General features: G+C 37.8%; 1 protein-coding gene across 2 annotated transcripts in view; it reads left to right on the top strand.

The window, feature by feature from the left end:
• PCSK5 (proprotein convertase subtilisin/kexin type 5) overlaps positions 1–24,565 on the top strand; it is a 250,488-nt gene that overhangs the window by 78,239 nt on the left and 147,684 nt on the right. For both annotated transcript variants that reach the window (XM_044445944.1, XM_044445943.1), the window contains exons 5-7: positions 1,678–1,754; positions 11,052–11,140; positions 20,877–21,049. In XM_044445944.1, the coding sequence (XP_044301879.1) occupies positions 1,678–1,754; positions 11,052–11,140; positions 20,877–21,049 (339 nt within the window). The remainder of the gene's footprint in view (positions 1–1,677; positions 1,755–11,051; positions 11,141–20,876; positions 21,050–24,565) is intronic.

The raw sequence follows: 24,565 nt of genomic DNA, 5'->3' as shown, positions 1-24,565 counted from the left end.
CTGAAATCAGCGCTAAGCAGTTTTGGAAATCAGGCACAAACAGGTTGCAGAGTATGCACAAACATCATTGATAATGCACCACCGGTTTAGAGTAAGTTTTCTGCTCTGGTTCATTGCTGCATTGACCACTCACCTCAGAGCTTTTAAAAACACAGCCCTCCAGATAGTCCTTTGTAAAGTAGGACATACAGCCACCTTATTTTAATCTAGGTATGTATACGAAAATAACAATGGTTCAATACAAGCCTTCTCCAACCTGGTGTTCTTCTAATACATGGAACTGCAACTCCCATTGTTCCCAACCAGAATGATGCGGACTAGGAATGATGAGAGTTGCAGTCGAGAGACCAATATGTTAGGGAAGGCTCTTCCCAAAATGTTCTATGACTGCCCTATATTTGCTGTTAACATAAATTACTGGAACATTCTCTGTCCATTTTCAGAAATCCAGTTGTAATTATGCAAATATTTGTTCTAACATTATAAAAAACGAAGGAAGAAATGCTGAAGTCATGATAAGGCACTAGATGTATCCACAGCATCAACATGTTTACTTGTGACTCCCTATTTTTTAAAATTTGCAACATTAAAGATATGTGCCTGATCTGAACCGTCAATATTTCATTCATTAGGTCAAATTCATGTAGTTCTGAAATGAAAAACTTGGTGATCAGCTATATCATTGATGTGATTATTATTTCTTTACAAATGTTACTTTAAGAAATCAAAGCTATATTTAACATTCTTAGCACAAGGAATTACTGATTTTATCCCAGCCTAGCTATTCACATGATTTTAATAGATCTCCATAGTTTAATAGTTTCCATGTTGGTTGCTGCCTTTGCCTAAAGTAAAGAAATCAATTCAGAACAAATTTCATTAATTGCAAATGATACACACATGGAAAATACATACTATATTTACTATATATTGGCAAGGCTATGCAGAATCATTTGAGATGGATGAACTAATTTTGAACATAGATGAATTATAAAGAAAAACATGCATTCTCAATTCAACTGCAGTCACAAAGATAAACAGTTGTTTTCATTGTTTTCTACAGGAAAATGTGGAGAGGACAAAAGCACATTTTACACCCATTAAAATTTGCATATGCTGCCTGAAGATACAAAAAAATTGAAATTTAGTAGCTACTGTTAATAAAAATATGATTTTTCCAAATAGGTTTATCTTTTGAGTTCTGTGTTTAAATTCCTTAGTAACATATGGATATATTTCCTTAAGGCAAGTAATGTTCTCTTAGAAACATTTAAATAGTTTTGCTTTTTAACAAGAAGAATGCAAGCCAGTTTGGAAAAGAACTGTTATTGTGATAAAAAGGATTTTGATTAAGAAAAGAAGCTTGGAATATAATAAGTAAAACTGCATAAATCAGTATTTAAAATAACTTTTCATACATTAGAATGGGCTGGCTGTACACAAACATTTTCCAAACACAGTTTAAATAATATCTAAATCTTGTTTTTGACCGTGTAGTTCTTTCCGAAAAGAGGCAGCCGTCACAAAACCACAGGAATGTCAGTTAACCTAATTACATTCATGTAGAAACCTGCTGAGGAATGTATGAACAAAATGAGTCAATGGCTAATTAATGAAGATCTGCAGTTCCATTCTCTTTCCATGTCTCTTTCCATTTCCCTTCCCTATTGGTTACAGGACTCAGATGCCAGTTTTGATGTCAATGGTAATGATATTGACCCCATGCCTCGCTATGATGCCAGCAATGAAAACAAGTAAGGCAACTGCTCTGGGGGATAAGTTTAAATATGCTCATAGATAAATTATACATATTTTGTTAAAACAGTATATAGAACTAATGGTTCAAGTGAAAACATAATTCAAAAATTTCCATATTAGTTGGAAACTAACTTTTAATTATCACTGTAATTTCTGGGGCATATACATTATTCGGTATGTTTCTTCCCTATCTTTCTTAGACATAATCTGTGGAAGGACTTATTTTATCCATGGAAAGAGTGGCCTGAGAATTTATGTTTATATTGCATAGTTGCAAACCTTTTGAATTATATTTATTTTCAGAATAATATTGGTGAATATTTTATCTGGTCATTTCTGGGGTTTGCTTATCATTCTATGGTTGTATCCAGTGGGGGTTACTTTGCTAATCAAAAACATTCATGAATGGTGGGATAGGCAGTTTTTCAGCAATTTTTTCTCCTCATGCTGCACTAAATCTGGAAGTTCCACCAACTGTCCAGAGCAGACTTGGAAGGGTTCATCCTGAGCTTCAGGCGAAGGGGGAATCACCTAAAATTGCCTTAGTTCCCTTTCCACATCTCTTATTAGCATAGGGATCAGCTCTGGATACTTGGCAGGAAATTGCATCAAGCAAGCGCAACTTGATTGCTGCTTCTCCCACCAAACAGAATGCAACCATGTAGACTTACCATCCAGTAAGTTCATAACATCCCTGCTTCTGCTGCCTGCCTGGGACTGCAAAAACAGAAGTGCTGCCAAGTAATTCCCAGGGTGATGCCTACATTTGGCTTGAAGAGTCACAAGTTGAACATGCCCGAGAGTGAAGAATACATATCTTAGGAAATGTATCTGTTATCATTTGTTTCATATATTTGTTATTTGTTATGTTGTTTCTGAACGGCTTAAAGCATGTTTGAGAAATGCCTTTTGATTCTGATATTAATTCTGTCTATTAGTTTACTAAAGGCCCAGAAAGGATTAGAGAAAGGCTTTGAACCTGATTGAAGTCTAGCAATCTAGCCACAAAACAACACTGCCCTCTGAAGGGTCAGATGTTGCTTCATTCTAGCAGTGTCATGAGCCTGGACCTCCCCTTCTTGCTCTTAGGCTCCAAAACATCAAACCATCTCTTCAGAAGACAGATCTGTATCACTACAAGACAAACTTTAAAAGGCCTCTAGTAAGCTTTTAAAAATGGTTAAAAATGGTTTTAAAGGGTTCCTATCCAGGCTGTAACTTTGCCTAGATCTTCACATCATAAATTTTTCTACCTCTTTCTGGCCCTTATTTCTCTCCCTGGCTTGATAAATTGACCTTGTCCTCAAATAACAGCATCATTTGGCAAAAAAGTATGAGTCAATTAACCGAGGAATGTATGCAGCATGCAAGTTGTTTCCAGTTTCAGCAACAAGCTATGAATGCTGTATTCATAGGCTACTGTCACTGGATCCATACCTGGGTTCTTTTGGTAGTTTGTTGGTTAAGCAACCCAAAGTTAACCCAAGAGTAAACTTGGATTGACTTTGGCTTGTTCAACTCACAAACAACCCAGATGGCTTTGGATATTATGCAGACAACTTATAAATGTGGCATTCATAACTTGTTGCTGGAAACCAGAAACAGCTTATGCGGCTGTAGTTTGTGGGGTAATTAGCTCATGATTTGCCTCCGAACACTGCAGTCATCTGTGACTAATCACCCTGTCTTACATCTTCAGCCATGAATCTGGTATGATTTCTGGCTTCTACCTAACGGCCACATACAGTACAGCATTGGCTGTACATTAGATCTTCGCAGTTTACCAAGCAGTGGGGATTGGTCAAGGTATTCTAAGTGTCACCTATAATGGATATATCAGCAGATTAAACAATTCCAATATAATGTATTTTGGCCTGTTGTTCAATATTAGAACAGGTTGTAACATCTGTCCGCTAGAGATTGTGTCATAAAAATATCTTATGTTAGAGTACATAAATTGTGGGAAAGTTACAGATTAACCCACTGACACTTTCTAGTTACACTTTTTTCAAAGCTAGGCTTCCAGAAGTATAGAGAAGTCTGCAAACATTAATAATTTGAGCCATGTGGTAATTTTTAGGAAGCATTGAGGGTTTCTTTAGCTACTATGGTATGCAGGAATCCTGCCAAATATTTGGTTTGGTTTGAATAAATTGGCAGAGGATCATGAAATCATCAAAGGCACAATCCCATCCTAGAAGTTCACATTTGCTTCATAACATAGGAGTCAGCTGTGGATGAAATCACTGCTGTTATGTAAAGCATTTTGTTTTAGTGATGAGCTATATCTGCAATGTTCAATGATTACCTGTAAGTATCCTTGTACAGGAGAAGGCTGATTCAGCCTTGCATGGTCTTTTTCACTAGGATATCCATGGCCCACTTGTATGCAAAAGTGTATCCTTTAGATCTCGTAATATTCAAAATAAATAAACCAGTCTTAAGTATGTGATCTTGCTTAAGAACACGGAAAGAACATATACTTCTGATTCTGCTGGATCAGAACAAAGACTACCTAGTTTAGTAGTCATTGGAGTAATCCCTCCAAGCAGTAAACATTATTTAACAGAAATTCACCAGTGGATCACAACCCACCACTCTTTTTTACAGAACTTTTAAATATGTCTTATGAAGTTTAGGCATTGCCTAATCTCAATAATAAAATGATTGTTAGATGTAATACTTCTCTTTTATAAAATAAATGTAAAATAATGTAAAGGTACATTACACAAAATAACAAAGCATAGTACAAAAAGTTTAATATACAATAAAAATCTGAATAGAGTTGTTTGAACTAGAATATAAACAGTTCAAAGCATACATTAGATAAGGAGCAGGATAGAATTATTCAACATTAAAACAGGAAAACAGGACTTTAACTGGTGCTAAAAGCTCAAAAGAATCTAAATGTCTTAATTAAGGTTGCCACATTGTGGGATTGATTATGTATTACTCCTGTTCTTGTCTTGCTTCCCACTGCCCATTTGTTGCCTTGTTTGGTCCAGATTCCCAACTCTCATTTGAAAATGACCATTTCTAACTATTTCAGACCTACTGATTTGACCAAAAACTATTGACTCTACTCTTTTTGTAGGAAACAAACCTTCACCTTCTATATTTAGCTGATTAATGAAGCCATAGCTACAATTGACATTTAAGTGATTATTTAGATAAAAGATGGAATGTTAAATACATTTCTTGAGTTTGTTCTTGTGTGTAAACTGTGCCATAGTGTTCCCCCCTTTTCCCTTTTCTTTTCTTCTTTGGCAATCTGTGGTCCAATTATTTCCATCTGCTCCAAAGAGTCATCCTCTTCAACCATTTTATCACTTCTTCAGATCCCAGCTTCAAGCTCAATTGCATTCTTCAGTTTTGCCTCCTTTGAAGTCTTCTGAAACCAGATTTGTTCCATTATCAGGGGCTGGGGACTAATAATCAAAGCTCAGAGTCATCCATTGTTTCCATTTCATCACCAGATGTAAATACTGGGATCAGAAACTTTTGTTCCACACAAATGATACTATGCTGTGATTCAGTTCTGCTTACTAGCTAGTATGTGCTGCTAATGCTTATTTCTGAGTGGATATGCTTCTCTCCCTGTGTTGCTATCAAAAGAGCAGAAAGATAGAGAAAGAGTGTGTGCGGGAGAGACTTGCTGGCAGGCAGGTGCATGTGCAAGGTTGGGAGTCTGACTACAGAGGACAGTAGCAAGAGCATTTGTCAGAAAGACCGTTTAGTTGCTATGAACCATGCCTGGAACCCCAGTTGTCCTTACAATTCTCCTTCTGTACCTGTTTTCTCTGTTTATTATTCTTGCTTTCCTCATGGCTGTGGTTGAATCACGGAAGGAGAGCGCAAGAGTGAAAGCTCATAAGGAGGGAATGGAGACAGAGCCATGCATGAGCTGCTTGTTCTCTACCCATATCTTTGAAGCTACTTGACAAAGGCCTCTTGACAAATCAACAGATGACAGTCTGGATAGCATGCAAACATTTAACAGTATGTCTAGCCACGTGGAGCTGGGAGACCAAGAATTTACCTTCAACAGATGTTGTTCTTGGACCATGTTTTCATCCAGTTGCTCTGCAATGTGCTTATGAGAAGTTCAGACATTTTTTTGCTCTTCGCCAAGAAAACCTCTTTGGCTGTGCAGTTACAGTCATCCATCTATTATAGGATGACAAAGCTCTCCAAATGTCACGTCATCATTTGGGACACCTGTCTACCCATGTGTAGTACACAGCTGCAAAACATTTTGAATGTGTAGAATACCATTAGCACCAGCTGCTGGCTACTTACATGACGAAGCAATGGAATTTGTCTCTGTTGCTCTAGATGGGTTTTTTACACTACCTCTGTCTCTCTTCCAAAAACCAGTGCCCCAAGGAAAACAGTGCCCAGAGGATTAGAACTTTGAGGATTTTACTCAAAGTATTTCATAGTCCTGTTTTCCCCAGAATTTGGTCATCCTAATCTACTCCTGAATGTTTGTAACCAAGCCCAGGACATTTTACATGGTGATCCTTGCTAAAGCATTAGTGCTTCTTCACCATAGAGACTAGTATGCTTCCATCAATCTCAAGGGTGTATAATTCCACATCATCATTTTTTAAATTTTTTCTTGCGAGAGCATTGGTTTTCATTCTGGATCTTTCAGTTTGAACTAGCTTTAACCCTTTTCCTGGTTAAACTCTACAAAATGCATAATGCGTAGTCATTGTTATCCAACTGTGCCTGATGGTATAACTGTATGTTGTCATACATCAAGAATGGGCATTCTGCATCTGTAGGACCCTATGTGACCTTCAGCCTAGTTTCAGAGGTCTTTTGTATGCAATTATTTCAGAGCTCTCTCATGGACAGCAGCCCACAGTATAGGCAGAAAGGGTACAGAGAGAAAAGAAATGGGTGAAAGAGAAAAGTGGTGGCTCATCTACATTTGACTCTGGTCCTTCCCCACAGGTCCTTCAGCCCTGCTCACTACTAATGTGGTTCCCAGCAGCTTACCCATGAGAGAATGTGGCCCTCAAAACAAAAGCTTTGCTTACCCCTCCCATATAGTTTGTTTTTCTTGTCTGAACCTATAACTAATTGTCCAACCATCTTTTCATTGCGCTGGATGTATTCAGCATTTCGGAGCTGTGTGTGAAAGCAAGGAAATCCTTCCTGGTGTCAGCTTACTATTCAAATTAATTCCTTTATTTGAATGAGAACTGCACTTACCTCCTAGTTGGGAGAGCAAGGGGACTTGTTTCTCTTGCAAATGTGATTACTCATACTACTGATCCAAATATTCTTGGGATTTAGGACAGCATTCACAACAAACCCCCTACCCCACCCCCGTGTGCGGTCACATATAAGGCTTTTCCAGCATTGATTCCTGGATATTTTTTGACTTCAGAAAGTTTCCCAATGTTTGAACCTTTGCTGTACCCATTGGATTTGTTACTTGTTTTACTGATGAGCCAATCCAGCCATCTTGCTTCAGTAGCTAAACATGCTTATCCCTAGATAACTATGAATTTAAGCAGACTTATTCTACAATTAAAAAGCAACATTTCATTGTATTACAGCATTATTATTATATAAATAATATCCTTAATAAATGTCTTTTGTTCTTTTTATAGGCTTGATTCTGGTTGTGCTGTTATTCCTATGTCTGCAGCATAGAAACCAAGCTTATGGTTTTTGTAAGATGTAGAGGTTTATTTCAGTGTCAGTGGTTAAAAGTTTATATAGTTAACGTAGAATTTTCTGATTGAGTAGTCTGTCTGAGAACTCTCTCAGATCTTATGTCAAGCAGTTGCATTGACCCAAGTCATTAAAAGAAAAGAAATACAAAGAATAGAACAGAAAAAGGAACATGATTTCATTGCATATATATAGAATTACATACTAGTCTAGTACTGCCTATCTCTAATATTGTCTTATTTAAGACACACTAATGCTCCTTGTCAATTTATAATTATATAATTTATAATTATATCTCTTTTTAATTTTAATTTTAATACTTGTTAACTGATTTATTGATAACCTGGGAAATAGTAGAAACACTCAAATACATACCGAATCAATATGAACAATTTAAGGTTCACCTCTCAGAATGGTGAACTTTACATGCAATTATGTATAACTTTCCCTCAACATTTTTCCTTAAAGGAAAACAGCTGTTGGACCAAAGTGGCAGGAGGTGGGGGAGGAAGAGCTGCTTAACCCTTTTCTCTTCATCTCTTTTCTAAGGATCTGTCACCCTGCCAAGATACCTTTTCCCTGAAGGTCTTTGTCATTTTAGCTTCAGGTGGGCAATTCTGAATGGGGAAATTGCCCAATGAGAAAGGGTTAAGCAGCTTCTCCGCATCATTAGCACAGCAGTGCACTGTTTAAGACTGCATCCTTCAACAGATGTTTTTTCTTATGAAAAAACATTGGAAGAAAGTTGAACGACAATGCATGTAATGTAATTTGGCCATCAGCTTGGGTTTTTCCTTACTGCAAAATAGTCCAGATTGAACTCACTCAAAAGCTTAACACTTGTCCTTGCAATACTGTTGCCAGTAGGATAAACTGAAAAGGATCAAATGTAGTTGACCAAATTCATAGTCTGAATGTTTTTCTTTACTCATAGTCTAATATAGCATCACGTATAGTGACATTGAGGGCTCTTTTTCACCCCCCCCCCTTACTGTTCTCATGGGAAATTAAAAGGAAAACACCCCCTTCCAGATGTCTAATACTGCAACCTGATACAAGACTGTGCTTTCTAGATTGTTGTATAAAACTTGAAGCTTGTACATCAACTGACTTGACTTGAAATTATATATTTAATTTCTCTTGGGATGAAAAACCCTTTCAAATGGTATCTCATCCTACAATGTCTTTCTTTCTTTTGTTTTGTACAACATATGCAGTACTAAATAAGTTAATAGGGCCATTAGCATCCTGCATTGAAACTTCATAAATTGAACACAAATTCTGTAACAAGAATATATTAAAATTGAGTAATTTTGCAAAAAAAAGTGCTTGATTTGCATGCACAACTAGTAGCTAAGTGTTTTTGTTGTTCCATTTTTATTTACTGACTCATGCAGTTCTGCACATATCCATGGCACAGTTTGCACATAAGAAGAAACTACCATGAGTACATTTCCCCATGGGGCTGCTTCTTCTGGCACTTCCACCATTCAAATTATTTGAGTTGCAGTGGGGAACCATGTTGTTACATGCAAATCCACTGAACGTGAGTTGTTGGAGTTGTAAACCAGCTACCCACAATCTTAAAACAGCCCATGGGCTTGGTGTGGTTTGATTACCACACCAACAGCCTGCCCTCATCATGTAATTACAAGCTATGGTGCGTTCCTGCTGTAGCTCAAATATTCAGAATGGCCACTACTACCACAAAGTAAAGCCCATAGAAAAGTTTACTCATGGTGGCTTCTTAACTATATATGAACCAGGTCAATAAGAATTGTGTGTTCTGTCTTTAATGGTAGTAACCAGAAATTGCTATTTCATGCTGATAATGGAAGACATACTGTTCTGTTATTGTCAAGTGAAATTACCATGACCATTCATGAGAGACAATGAACACTAACGTACCAGCAGTTCCAATATTCAGTCACAGTACAACAAGCTGAAATTGGTTCACTCTGCAAAGTATATAAAGCAAGTTCTGCAAAGTATATAAAGCAAGTTCAAAAAGAGTAGTTTCAACTGGAATTTGAATTGGGTAGTATAAGATAGGTCTCCTTTTTGTTGTTCTTGAGTACTCATTATTAATGCCTATTCAACTAATATAAGTATAAATACAATGCAATAATAAACACTGTGAGTTGCCTTTTTTCTTCATCCAGGAAATTTACCCTGCATGTTTTACTACCTGAGAAAGTATAAAGCTCTGGAGTTAAAATAGGAAAATGAAAATATGATTAATAACTTCAAAACAACAAATAAATGTCAGACTTGTGTTTTCATTACAGGGCCCATATAAAGTTTGTCAAACTTTTGTAAACAGTTTGTAAAACTGTTATACGGAGAACTAGTCAGAATGCCTTCACAGGGACTATTGGGCTGAAGTGTAAATTACTGAAAGATGGTCAGTTAGTCCTACCAAGTGGTTATCCTTTAACAGCTCATAACCCAGAAGGTCTATGCAAATCCTGGCTTTAAACAAACCTGCATTGTACAATTTATGTATATAGGTACATAGGCACATGATGTACATAGATAGATGATTATGATAATACCACCAAATATTTATCAAGCTAAAACTGGTTGAAAAAAAAGTAGCCAAATAGCAGATTTTTTAAAACTTAGGATAGAAGATGCCCTCCCTTTGCTTTTCAGTCCTGCTTCACCCATTTCTTTTGCTGGGCATATTATTGTCAACTATGATACCACTTTATTCATAAACTTTAAGCACTTCTTTTCTTCTGTCATGCTATATGTGCAATTACAACTTCGAAGGAAGTTACCATCCAAGGCAGCAGGTGGATGCAGTAGATGAACAGAAGGGGCAGAAGAAAATAACATATAATCCCTTGAAATTTTTTCAAGGCAGCTGCACAAACATTGCTGACGTACTTGGGGCAGAAAGCTAAATAACATGAATAGTTGTGAGTCGCTTTTTGCCAGCATTCTTTTGTTTGTAAATTCATTTCCAGAAAATTGGAAACCATGATTTGGAGGGTTTTGTGTAATGTATTATTTGGGGGCATTTTATTACAGTTACAGACATAAAAAATAGCTACATCAGCACAACTGGTCTGATAACTTGGACTATGGACTTGGACTTCTTTCACTTTTGCTGGGCTTTATTCTTTATCATATTCCCAATAAAAATACTCTACTTTTGTAGACTGTCTAATAAGAATTCTCACCCCACTGTCTCTAAATGTCAGCCTTTCATTTGTACATTTTTACTCTTAATTATATTCTATTTTTACTATTTTATGGATTCGCTCAATTGTTTTGGGCACCCAAAAAGCTAAAACATCCCAGCATGTTTTCTTATATATTTATTTGACAAGGTACATTTCAGATAATTATCTACATTGATGAATTAAAAGCAATCATAAATATGACCAGGAAAATGTGATTCGGTGGGAAGGGAGGGATTATGATTAAGTCACGGCAGCTACATACATTAAAAGACCATGTTGCAGGAAAGATTGCCTGCTAGCATCTTACACTTAGCATCTGAGCATGAGCAAGGTCAATGCTATTAAATACTGATAATATCTGCATCTTGGTGTTTATTGTTACTTACTTTAAAATATTTGTTCTGCCCATAGGCATGGAACCCGTTGTGCTGGAGAAGTGGCAGCTACAGCAAACAATTCACACTGTATTGTAGGAATTGCATTTAATGCCAGAATTGGAGGTAAGTACAACTATTTAATATAATTAGAATAAGAACAGTGCAATACATATTCAGAAGTAAGCCCCACTGTGTTCAAGGGGGCATACTCTGAGGTAAGTATACACACAGCACAATTTTAAACACATTTAGTAGTATATAAGCATCATTGAATACAGTGAGATTTTCGACTTGAGTAAACACATCTACAATTGTGCAGTATGGTTACAATCTTATACATGTTTAGCCAGAAAATAGATTGGTAGGACATGCTCATAGTTGTACGCCTTTTATGTCTAAACTTGCATAGGATTATGCCTTAAGTTTCATTTCTTTATTTTAGAATAGGATACACACACACTTCCAGAAGAAAGCTGATGAATCTTTGTGACAGAAAATGTTACAAAGTCATACAATATAGTGGTAACTTAAATAAGCTTTCATTGAAAGCCCACCTTTTAAAAATTATTACAGAATCCTATATTAAGTGGACAAACCTGTTAGTGTACATTTATCTGCTGGTTTTTACACTGGCTTGAATGTGCCTCTTCTGAGTTTCACCACAGCTGAATATTTCATGATAAATATTAGCTTTTGTGGTGACCTACATTAAAATTCTATTGCATATGCTTCTAGGAAGAAAATACCTCTGCTGTGGTCAGGAATCAAGAGCTAGAATGACTTTGTTGGTTTCTACAAATCTTGAGCAAAGATTTTAGACAGCCAATCATATTCTTTTGGTATGTTCTTCCATTGGATTTATGTAAATATTCATATCATCTTTCCATGTTAGATAACTCACTTCTGTAGCTTCTCCTGTCTGTGTGTGTGTGTTATATGCGAGGGGTATGTGAATTAACACGTGCATTTCTAGTTGTAGAATCTATGTTTTTCATGCTAGACCTATAAAATATAAATGTAGACAGTAAGACATATTAGCTTTGATTCACTCTCAGTGCCAGTTTGCACTCTGATTGGTCAGGGACTCAGTGAATATGTCAACTGCATGTGCATTGTACCATTTATTCCCAGTCTGCATGACCCTTTCCTTCAACATCATCAACAACAACAATGTGAAAGATACGTGAAATGGAACAAGAACTGAGTACAATACTCAGGTGTGAAGGAAATTATTTGCCTCTTATTTCCTTTATTTATAGGCTAGCGTAGGTAGAATCCACCTTCAGTTTAGTTCATTATATAGGAAGAAACAAGTGTCTGAGGATTATTATATCCATGTAGTTTAGGGGTAGTAAAAATGGTTGAGCTCCAACTATTTTGTAGAGGAATCTAGAATATCCCTGATAAATACTCTTCCTCCTGTCCCCTTCCAGTTCTTCACATATTACCATTAACCTGACCAAAATTAAATTTCACTATCCAACTTTCTGAATGGAAAATCTGCGATTTACTATAAAGTGAAGGAGATCAGAGGGGAAAAAAACTGAAGTAATATTAGAGTCCACTTCATACTGCAGTGAGGATTGCTTGTTATTGTTATGGATGAACTGGGTAAGAGTCAATTTTTTGTTTGAGGTAGTATTGGGGGTGGGGATCTGTAAGTCAGGGGAGGAAGGAAAGAGCAATGCAATTTAATAGCATAAATATAAAAGGTGATAAATGTGAACAATGGGAAATGTTCACATTGACCTTAAGGATGATATTCAGTACAAAAAGATATTGCAGAAATAACATATTGAAATAAAATACCATTGTATAATGAATAGTGTTGCCAAATGCAAAGCTAAGCAACCCCTTTAACTTTAACATTTGAGTAAACAGGTACAAGTGTGCTACCATTAACAGAATTCTCAGTTGCAAAGACTGTCTCTTTTATTTTCCAACACATCCAGCCCTGATATACACATGCATCTTTGAAAAATCGAAAGTGTTAAACAGATTTTAAAACACTTTAGGTTTGTAGCTCAGCCACATGTTTCCCAAAAGTATGTTTCCTTTACTGGATGAATCCTATGGCATGTAAGTTTGGCCAAATGTGTTCATACAAATATCTTTAAACAAAACTGTTTCGTACTTCCCAGATTAATGCAAGAATACTGTTTAAGACGACTGATTAAGGATAAAAACACAGTTATCCCTGAGATGATGTGACTCTCCAAATTTGATGCTGCTGTTCATAGCTCAAAAATGCATATTTCATGGGGAAATGCATTCCAACTGCTATGAAAAGGGAGGATGATATGTATAGAATTAAAAGGCAATCTTGTACATTTTAAAATTTAACATTCATAGAAAACAAGAAAGAATAGATTTATTATTGAACTTAGATGAGATTAACACAGAAAAGTGTGGCTTGTGCCTTCTCGTCCTATCCCCAATATTATGCATATTGATTCATCAAAGCACTGATAACCACACGTCGATATTACATATGCTTCCTCTATGCAGAGATCCATGGACTTCAACCATGGAGCCAAGGAGCCATGCATTGTTATCGCTGGGACCACATGAACCCTTTTCATTCAAACCCTTTTCATGCAACTTCTTAAAATGGCATATAAATGAAGTGTAGCACAAATCTGAGTATGTTTAATCCAAAGTAAGTTGTTCTCAGTTCAATGGTACCTGCTTTCTTGCATGTTCAGGAATTGATGCCATTGCTTCCAAAAGCTATACAGAGGGTACTACTTTAATTCATCTCAGAGCCCATTTACTTTTACAAGTATGCACCTCTGGTCTGTTCTCTAAAGATGAGTGAAATATTTAATCTCCTGAGAGGAAAACATTTTATTATATTTTTGTTTCCGTATTAGAATTGCCAGTCCTGGATACAGAAAGGGATCCTATAAAGTGTTGCCAGTGATTTCCCATTAAAACTCCTTCATATGCTCAGAGAGCTGTGATTCTGAGAACTTCCTGGGGAAATCTTTGGCATTTAAACTAGTCTATATGCATGCAGTAAATGGACCTTTAGGAAGCACTAGGCTAATACCATACATGAACACAAATGGTCTCTAAGATTAGATATTGGTAGTATCCTGGTTATTAATTCCTTAACCATATAAACTTATATCAGAATGTGTAAAATATGTCTCTCTAATGATTGCTTTCTCAGTGAGTGTATGCCTATGGTCTGATATTTTTAGAAACACCACAGAATTTCTCAGATACCCCTGCTTTCAGAAAAAGAAGGCATAAATTAGATGTGCACTCAAATGTAGATGCTGCTAATTACATTAAGTGCAGTATGTGTTTTGAGATACATATGCTGCTGTACACGCCTTCCTAGCCAGCTTGTAGAAGAATGTACTTATCCAGATGCAAGTCATTTTTTCCTTCCTAACAGAAGTAAATCAGATATAAATTGATAAAAGTAGATTCAGGATATTTGTCCTTGCCAGTTTTAAGTACAATATATGAATTGGCAATTAAACTTATAGGATTACAATGGCATGTATAATTCTATGGAACTTCCATCTGCTTTCCTGCTATGCAGATACTACAAACATCATGCCATGGGCAATTAGAATCATGCCTATTGGTACCAATTTTGAGCCATTCTGATACCTGCATATGTACCTATGCTTAAGGGTGAATATGCATATATCCAAGTATAGTAGATCTATATACTACAGATTAACTACTCTGGTCTTCATGGTATAGGTTGGCTCCAAAATCTGCCTTCCACAAAAGGAAGGTCTTTCCACTTGATCTTTGAGGACCCCTTCCCTTCCTGCACTGTAGTTTGCCCTATTCATCACGATTTCCTGGCTCTGTATCAAGTTTACTTCTTCCAGCGCAGTTGTTCTAGCATAAAACTGGATCCAACTCTTTGAATCCTGTTTCTCTCCCTATGCAAACATTATAGAACAGCATGTGAGTTTCATCTATTTTCAAATGGTATGTTATTTCACTGGACTTTCAATACTCATCAACTATATTATCATAAATTAAGTGAGGCCACAACTGGCCAAATAGCAGTTACTTACTTACTTTTAGTGTAACTTCTTACTGACTGGATTCAGACAATGTAATGATCCACTTTCAAGCCTGGGCATGGGTTGATTGTGAGTTACTGCTGAACTATAAGTTGCTGACAAAATGTGGGTTATCATGTTTTCTGAACCCAGCTAAGATAACAAACCTTGGAGAACAACTTACAGTTCAGAACCCAACAACAAATGATGGGTTCACTTTATTTTGTTTTTGTGGCTAACAGGCCATGACTTGTTAGTATGGTTAGTATTGCTGGGTTTAGACAGCATCATAACCTACAACAAGCCTTGGTTCAACAATAATCCACACTCAAACACTGCCCAACTTTGTCTGAATCCTGTCACTAAATAGTGGTTTGCATCATGTCCTTACACCATTCAACAAACTGAGTCTGGATTTATTTGAAATGTTGAATAATCATTTTCTATCATAATAATAATTCCTTGTGTGTTTCTAAGGAAGTATACAAATTTTTAAATTTAAATTAAAAATTAAATAACTGTATGAACCTAGCCATTATATCTACAGCTGAGTACAATCAGCTGAGTACAATCTATGGAATGCCATAGATTCTTTCTGTTGAGGGTGAACAGAGACAGGCTATTTGTCCACTTGAGTTCCTATCAGAACTCACTGCAGAAACAATTCTGATGAATGTACAGTTGATTTGGAATTTGGTAAAGCCTTTTGATTTGTCGAGTGCCTAAAAGACTTAAGTGCAAGGTGCTATAATAGAATCCATGCTCGTAGGGTCACAATATGAATTGGAGAAGACCCATGAGGACAAGGGAAGTGGAGGAGAAAAGGAAAATCAGAGATAAGAGACTATGTTTAAGGAGAAAAAACTGAAAGGCACACTAAAAAAGTATGTTTGCAGTTGCTTTGGAAAGCCATGCTAGGAAAAACCCCTCTCACTTTTGAGTAAAAGTTCTCACTTTTACATATTACATCAAAACTGCAGAAAAGGGATGCACTAATCACCTGTGCTTCCCTTTTCACTGTTTTTACAACATGTGAATCTGCTCTGCTGATATCTGTTAGCATAGCACATTCATTATCAACATACCTTCTGGTAAAAGGGTTGCAGCCTAGCTTATGCAGACTTCTAGAAAGAGGACTTTATTTTTTTTTTCTGCTCCACCTTCCAAATGCATCCCCTAAACTACTTCTGAAGGTTGGGAATTCTCTAGAATGGCACTGGGGCTACAATAGGAGGGGGAGAGATGAATATTTGTGTGTGCTGGTGCAGGGTGAAACTGGTTTCTTTAATAGAAGCTCCTTTTACTCAAACAAGAACACCTTTGGATTTAAGCCAGTGTACTTACTGAAACATTAGAAAAAGGAAGTACTAACTCATTATATGCCACTGGAGTTTATCAGAAGTGAGTTGTTAGGCTAGATGGATTGTTGATTTGATCCAGTTAGGCAGTTTTATTAAACAGAATGTTCACAGTTTGTGTCTAGGGGAGGGAGGTTGTTTTGTTTGTACATAGCATATAGCATATAGCAACATTTTAGCTCTTTTTTGCTGTAGCATTAGTGTTCTGCAATGGGATTTAGATGCCTTTTTACCTAGCTAGTCTGACTCTTGACTGGAAAACAATTTATTTGAATGATGATGTCACAGATATAGTTAGTATAACTTGATAGTTACAAGAAGTATCTTGAAATGTACCTCGATGCCACTAAAAACAGCAAAAAGATGTCTCTTCCTCTTTCTCACCCAGTGCTATGCAGTGTGTGATGAAATGTCATCCCATTTTATATTACCTACATCCACAATCAGTGAAGTGAAGTAGGAAAATTCAAATCATGATGACATCATGCATTTGGATAAAGTTAGGAGGCACATGCTTCTTCTTTCAGTGATTGTCACCTATTTTCCATAAGGTTCTAAATTCCTTTATTAAAGACAATCATTTTTACCTGCATCACCATGTGATAATCTGATCAACAACTGCAGGCAAAAATCCACATGCTGTGGAAATAGTATAGAGCATTTGGCATGCTGTGTGAACTCAGCCAGTTCCTTGAGACCTTGGCAACCTCCCGGAACCTGGTTCTTCCAGATGTGTTAGCGTGTGGCTTCCTCTTTCCTAGCCAGCATGTCCCGCGGCCATATACAGTGGCCTCATTTATGTAGCTTCCACAACTGTTTCACTCTTTTATCATATAATTTTATTTTGTTTTGGAATAAAGTTAACCAAATTAAGACAGCAAATAAGGACATCACAATAAATCAGCATCACTGAAAAACAGTCTATAACAAATATGTTTATGGAGCATCTACAATAAAACAGGAGTGCAATCTCTAATGAAAGAGTAAAAATACAATTTATAACTGATTCATTTTCTGACATTGTTCTGAGGATTTTTATTATTAGGTTAAAACTGGGACCTGAAAAAGTTTTCATTCTTTTTTCATAATGTAAAGTTCACAGGAAGATCAGTATTTGGACAAGCATTATTTCAGAAAGCATGGGCAGCTTTTTGTATGAACTTTGCTGTATGTTGACCATGCAATTTCAAATCACTCAGAATTGGGGCTGGGAAGTATAGTAGAGGGGAAATGAAGCTTTACCAACAAAGCAGCAAAGCCCTATGTTAATTGGAACTTTAAGAACTGAATAAATACTCATGCTAATTCATACCAAAGACAGGAACAAAGCTGTTATGTTTTATAATTAAAAGATGCTAATTTGGTTTAAAAATAGAACTGTTAGATGAGATGAGAAAATAGTTCACTCTGTTTACTGTGGGTTGTCAAGACATGATTTCCTGTACAGATTGGTAAAGCTTTAATTTGCTCGTCTGCTTTGATGGCATTTTGAAAGAGAATCAGGAAGTTCCTCTTTTGGTATCAATTCAAATATGGTCCCTGTTGCCATTGCTGAATGGAGATACATTTTAGATGAACAATTAATTGCTGTAGAGATATAGGATAGTGACAAGAGATACTCTTAATAGGTTATTTCCTGTCACTGTGCTCAGATAATGTGAAAAGCAAGACCATTGTCATGTTTGGTAGACTTTTAGTGCTCCCACCAGGTAGACTTCATGGCGATGCTAACTACTTCACTGCTTCTTAACTAATAGTGGCAGATGGTACATCAGTGAAGAAGAGGGGAAGGAGTAAGAGAAAGAAAAAGAGGAAGAGGAATTATTGAGGCAGCAAGTGTTTCTACTGACACCCTCAAGTTTAATTCCCCGCAAGTCCAGAGGCCATGCTGCTGTTGAGTCCCCAAAAACTTTATGGGACAATTAAATTGTAGGCACCAGCCATGGCCATTCAGTCTGCAATGTGGAAAACAGTGCAAGGCTCAGGTGACTGTAGGGTCAGTGGTTGGCCCTCCCGAGGCTTCAGGCAAGAATCAGCTGTCCATCTGTACGAACCCTGATACTGAGTCTGGCCATAAGCCAGACTTTAAAATCAAGAAATACACTTTCTTAAAGAACCTTACTAGTACTGGCCCTCAAGGTTTGGGCTTTGTTGCTCCAGAAGACAGTCTTTACTCCCTCCTTCCACCTGTGCCTCTTTTTAGGCAGCAGGTCAAGAGAGTGCTATTTAAGCAACTGTTAAACAATAATTGTTCTAGCAATTTTATTTTATTATTCTATGCTGCTGTTGTTATATCTTAAACCCATGCTGTTATATTGTTTGCTCTTAAGTGTTTCATTTTACAGAGGCAGAGGCAGGGACAGATGTAGATTACTATGAGCTGCCATAACTGCCCCCCTCCAGATAGAAAAGCAAGAGAGCTTTGTAATAAATAACTGAGTTGTGTCAGGTAGCATAAATATGGAGAGTGCTTTTGATCATATGATGACAATGCTCCCCCAGCTCCTCCACCTCCAATCTTTTATCCAAGACCAATTTTAAGTGCTGATTTTAACAATAGACCATTCAGAACAGCCTACTTAAAAGATCAGTTTCTTTGTTATACCCAAACCTTCAGATCTTGCTTGGACATCCTGTTCCAAGTTCCTCTGCCAAGTGAAGTGAGATGGATGGCTATTAAAGACAAGACTGCTCAATTGGTGTTACATGCCATAAAGTTGCCTCCAATTTATGGCAGCCCTATGAATTAATTTCTGCAAAAGGTCCTGTCCTTGACAGCTGTGCTCAGCTCCTCTAAACAAACTCAAGGCTGTGGCTTCTTTTGTGGAATCAATCTATCTCATATTTGATCTTCCCCTTTACCTAGTGTCATTGCCTTATGCTCAAAATCCTACAAGCTAGGCTCCAGCCGTATGTAGACCGAGAACTACCAGAAGTACAGGCAGGGTTTCGAAGAGGCAGAGGAACTAGAGATCAAAGCGCCAACATACGCTGGATCATGGAGAAAGCTAGGGAGTTCCAGAAAAACATCTACTTCTGCTTCATTGACTATGCTAAAGCCTTTGATTGTGTGGATCACAACAAATTGTGGCAAGTTCTTAAAGAGATGGGAGTACCAGACCATCTTATTTGTCTCTTGAGAAACCTATATGCAGGTCAAGAAGCAACAGTAAGAACTGGGCACGGAACCACTGATTGGTTCAAAATTGAGAAAGGAGTTCGGCAAGGCTGTATACTGTCACCCTGCCTATTTAACTTATATGCAGAGCACATCATGAGAAAGGCGGGGCTAGATGAATCACAAGTTGGAATTAAGATTGCCGGGAGAAATATCAACAACCTCAGATATGCAGATGATACCACTCTTGTGGCAGAAAGTGAAGAGGAACTAAAGAGCCTCTTGATGTGGATGAAAGAGGAGAGTGCAAATGTTGGCTTGAAACTCAACATTAAGAAAACTAAGATCATAGCATCTGGTCCTATCACTTCCTGGCAAATAGATGGGGAAGAAATTGAGGTAGTGACAGATTTTATTTTCTTGGGCTCCAAGATCACTGCATACGGGTACTGCAGCCAAGAAATTAAAAGACACTTGTTCCTGGGGAGGAAAGCTATGGCAAACCTAGACAGCATACTAAAAAGCAGAGACATCACCCTGCCAACAAAAGTGTGTATGATTTTCCCAGTTGCAATGTATGGCTGTGAAAGTTGGACCATAAGGAAGGCTGGGTGCTGAAGAATTGAGGTCTTTGATTTGTGGTGCTGGAGGAGACTCCTGCAAGTCCCTTGGACTGCAAGGAGATCAAACCTGTCAGTCTTAGAGGAGATCAACCCTGACTGCTCTTTAGAAGGCCAGATACTGAAGATGAAACTCAAATACTTTGGCCACCTAATGAGAAGGAAGGACTCCCTGGAAAGACCCTAATGCTGGGAACAACAGATGGCAAAAGAAGAAAGGGACGGCAGAGGATGAGGTGGCTAGATGGAATCACTGAAGAAGTCGGTGTGAGCTTAAGTGGACTTCAGGGGATGGTGAAGGACCGGAAGGCCTGGAGGAATGTTGTCCATGGGGTTGTGATGGCTTGGATGCAACTTTGTGACTAGCAACAACAATTGCCTTTACCAGTGAGTCTTGCATTCTCATGATTTGCCCAATGTATGGCAGCCTCAGTTACCTCACTTTTATGTACTTTTCAGCAGCAGGTGAAAACTTTAATCATCCAGGCCTTTTAAATACTTCTTGGGCTCTCTCTGTTTTAGTATGTTTTCTTAATCCAGACTACTGATTTTAATGTTGTCTCATCTAGAAAGTTTCTATGCTGCATCTTTATTGTTGCTATTTAAAAATATTTTATATTTTTAATGTTTTACGTTTGTCTTGATCTGTGAGCTACCCAGAGAATATTTGTTGATGGGCAGCCTTATAGATTTGATAAATCCATTAAATTTGTTTTTCTTTTCAAGGAGTACGGATGCTAGATGGTGATGTTACAGACATGGTAGAAGCAAAATCTCTTAGCCTCAATCCCCAACATATACATATCTACAGTGCTAGCTGGGGTCCTGATGATGATGGGAAGACAGTTGATGGACCTGCTTCTTTAACACGCCAGGCCTTTGAGAATGGCGTCAGAACGGTATGTTTGTACCCACACATACTCTATTTCTGCATTTGCAAAAAATTCCAACATTAGTTTTCTAATTGGATGCCTGCTTCCAGACTATAGCTTTTATACTCCTTCAAAGCTCCCTTCACAATGTCTACATAGGTAGCCTCCCCAGTGTGATAATTGAGGCATAGGGCTGCTACACAACTGATCCCAGAGACTGGATATCAACACATAGGCCTGGATACAGGAAGAAAGCTTATATGTGAGCAGTTGCTCACATCTAGACTTCCACATGATTGGGAGTATGCCTGATCAAGGAGTTCCCTTAGGGTAGAGACCTGTGCTCAAGCTTCCCATGTAGGCTTACTTTCTGCAGACATCCACACCAATGCATGACCATTCAGAGGACAGGGCCAATGGAAAACCTGATGCTGGGGCTGTGGTTAATTGCATGGCTCCACTGGTCACTCCTTGGTCATCATAGCCCAGGAAGCTACCCCCAAATATGGGACACAGGAGCTGGGTTCTCACAAACTACTCACCCATGCTATGTGTTGTTGGATTCTAGGTTGTTGTGATGTGCAAACCCAGATGCAGTAACAAACCATGGTATGTTAACCATGAACAAACCAGAAAGAGAACCCAGGACTTGTTGTTGAGTTGAGAATGCTAGCCTGTTTGTGCCATCTTGTGTAAACACAAACCATGGTTTGTCATGGGTTGTTTTGCCAGTCTCCAGACATAATAGGCAAAGGAGTGTAAAAACAAACAGATTAGTTGCAGTCCCAGAATGCATTTGAAATAGAGGGATAGAGTAAGCAACAGACAAGGAGGACAAACAAGCTAGATATTAAAAAAAAAAAACCAAATTGTAGCCTATTGACCATCTGCCAGACAAACTCTGAGCAGGGTATCATACCATGAGTTAACCATATATTAAATAAACCATAGATTAATGTTCTTTGTAAACAAGGTTAGGTTCATTGTGCATTGTTTAACTCATGATTAACTGATAGTATCTAGATTCAAGATGTCATGTAGCAACCCCCAGTTGAGTTGAAAAGTCCACAGAACACACCCAAAAATCATAAACCATGATTTGCTGCCATTTGAAAACCTTCCATGGCCTCTCAAATCCAGCAAAGTTTCTTTCTGGATACTGTTCCCTGCTTTATGCTTTTCATCACTCCAACCCTATCCATTGTGCCTAGAGATACAGGTGCAGAAACGCAGGAGTATATCTTGAAATTGGAGGGAGCTTCCAGATGGAAGCACTTCAGAAGCTCCTGGGCTTCAGCCTATAAGCAGAAGAATAATTTTGCATCCGTATCTCTAACCTGGTGAGCAGTCCCCTTTTCTCCAGCTGCAAATGTTTCAGGGGGAGTTTTGTTTATGGTATTATTATTATTTACTTATTTCATTTCTTTTCCACCCATAGCCAAAGTGTTTTGTGTGGCCTGAGCAGTTGTTAAGACCACAACATGGGGGAAAGGTAAAGGACTCCCCATCACTATTGGCCCAGTACTAATGATGGGATGATACTGCAATTCAGGAAGGAAATATGGAAGGAAAGACAATCCTTTTTGAAAATAAAGCAGCTAAAGTAATAATTGATACTGGAAAGAAAGACAGTCTGTAGAGAAAGGAAATGGTGGTAGCAGTTTATATAGATCATGATAATTGCTTTCCTGTGGAAGAGCTATGGTGCAAACTGGGCAGATTTTGTACTTATCTTATTTTGCTTTAAAACATTGTATGTACTGAGAAGAAACAGATGCTTAGGAGAAACATGGAAGAGGATATTTTGCTCTGAGTGTTATACAGATGCCCTGTAAAAAGTGAGTAACAGTTTTGTGGCTAGTCTATAGTAAATACCCAGGACTGTAACTAGTGTTGCCATTGGCCAATGAAAACAGGTACCACAGGCAGAAGAGATTCTCCCTTCCTCTTGTATACCCCCCGTATCTGCTTCAGACAATCAAGAAATGCTTTGAAATAGATTTGGAGTGGTATGGAGGAATGAAAAAGTCCTGTTGTATGAATGGAACTCAGCTAGTGTGATATTGGATGGAGCCTCTCATATGGAACCAGCCTGGTGAATGAGCTCATGGCAAGTGAGCAATAAAATGGAAACTATTTCCGTTCCAGTAATTGTGAAATAATGGACTCTGTGCATACAGTAATGGGAGCTGAACTGGCAGTGACTATCTAGGAAAGAGATCTTGAGATCATCATAGATAGCTCAGTGAAGATGCCAAGCTAATGCCCAGCAGTTAAAAAACTACATTATAAGCTAAGGTTAATTAGGAAGCAGATCAAAAATAAAGCTGCCAATGCCCTTGTATAGCTCTATTGGTGCTGCCATACAGGAAATACTATCTACTGTCCTGATGGCCACATCTCTAACAATACAGTATTTATTTACTCTTTTTGTAACTTCCCTTTTTGCTGAGGCACACTGAGAGCCAGTGTGGTGTAATAGTTAAGAGCATGGGACTGGAACTCAGACGATCTGGGTTCTAGACCCCGCTCGGCCATGGAGCCAACTGGGTGACTTTGGACCAGTCACAGACTCTCAGCCCAACCTACCTCACAGGGTTGTTGTTGTGGGGATAAGATGGAGGAGCAGATGTAAGCTGCCTTGAGCCCTTTGTAGGAAAAAGGCAGGAAATAAATCGATAAATAAATAAAAATAAAATAAAATCATAAAACAATGCATTAAAATACAATAAAAATGTATTGAACTGGAAAAGAAAGTGTAAAGGGGAACCAAAATGATCAGGGAGTGTTTCTTCTAAGGAAAGGTTATAATGTTATAACATGGAAGAATTGGGTAGAAGTGCTTTTCTTTTCCCCTCATTATACTAGAACTCATCATTATTCAATGAAACTGATTGGCAGGAGGATTACAGTCAAGTTAGGAATAAAGAAATACTTCACACAATATGTAATTAATTTAAGGAATTAACTGCTGCAAGATGTAGCAATGACCACTAGTTTAGATACTTTTGAAAGGGGCTTAATAAATACATGGAGGATAAGTCTATCAGTGTATATGAGTCATGACAAAAGGTTGCAGAGCTGACAGTTCCTATTTCATGTTCAAGAAAATCAGCCATGCAAATCAACTCATATGCATTCTTCCAGAATAATGTGCTGCATCCCCGCCCCCCCCCCCCCGCCCCACACACTTTTTCATTTCCTCCTCTCCAGACTGAATTCTGTTTTGGGGCTGTGGGTGGGTGGTAGTCGTCTTAGAAGTTTTTTTTCCTGAAAGTATTTTGTATGGGCATGTGTACTTCTATAGCTCCTCTTCATTCATCGTTTTTCAGACATTCCATTCCCAAACCATCAGTGGTCCCTGAGTGATGCAGTTTTTGCTACTAAGTGACTGTAGCTCAAGCATAGAATAGGAATCAGAATATAAATAGTTATAGTGACTCAGAACCCTTGTGTTCAAAGGCAGTGTGTATCTGAATACTAGCTGTTGATAGAAGTATTGACTTCATACCCTGTCTGTGGAATTTGCTGAGGCGCCTGGTT

Source organism: Varanus komodoensis, unplaced genomic scaffold (genome assembly GCF_004798865.1).
Source record: "Varanus komodoensis strain SLA01 unplaced genomic scaffold, ASM479886v1 scaffold5, whole genome shotgun sequence".
NCBI lineage: Eukaryota > Metazoa > Chordata > Lepidosauria > Squamata > Varanidae > Varanus > Varanus komodoensis.
The sequence above is the reverse complement of the archived record's forward strand: the minus strand, read 5'-3'. Positions and strand labels throughout refer to the sequence as shown.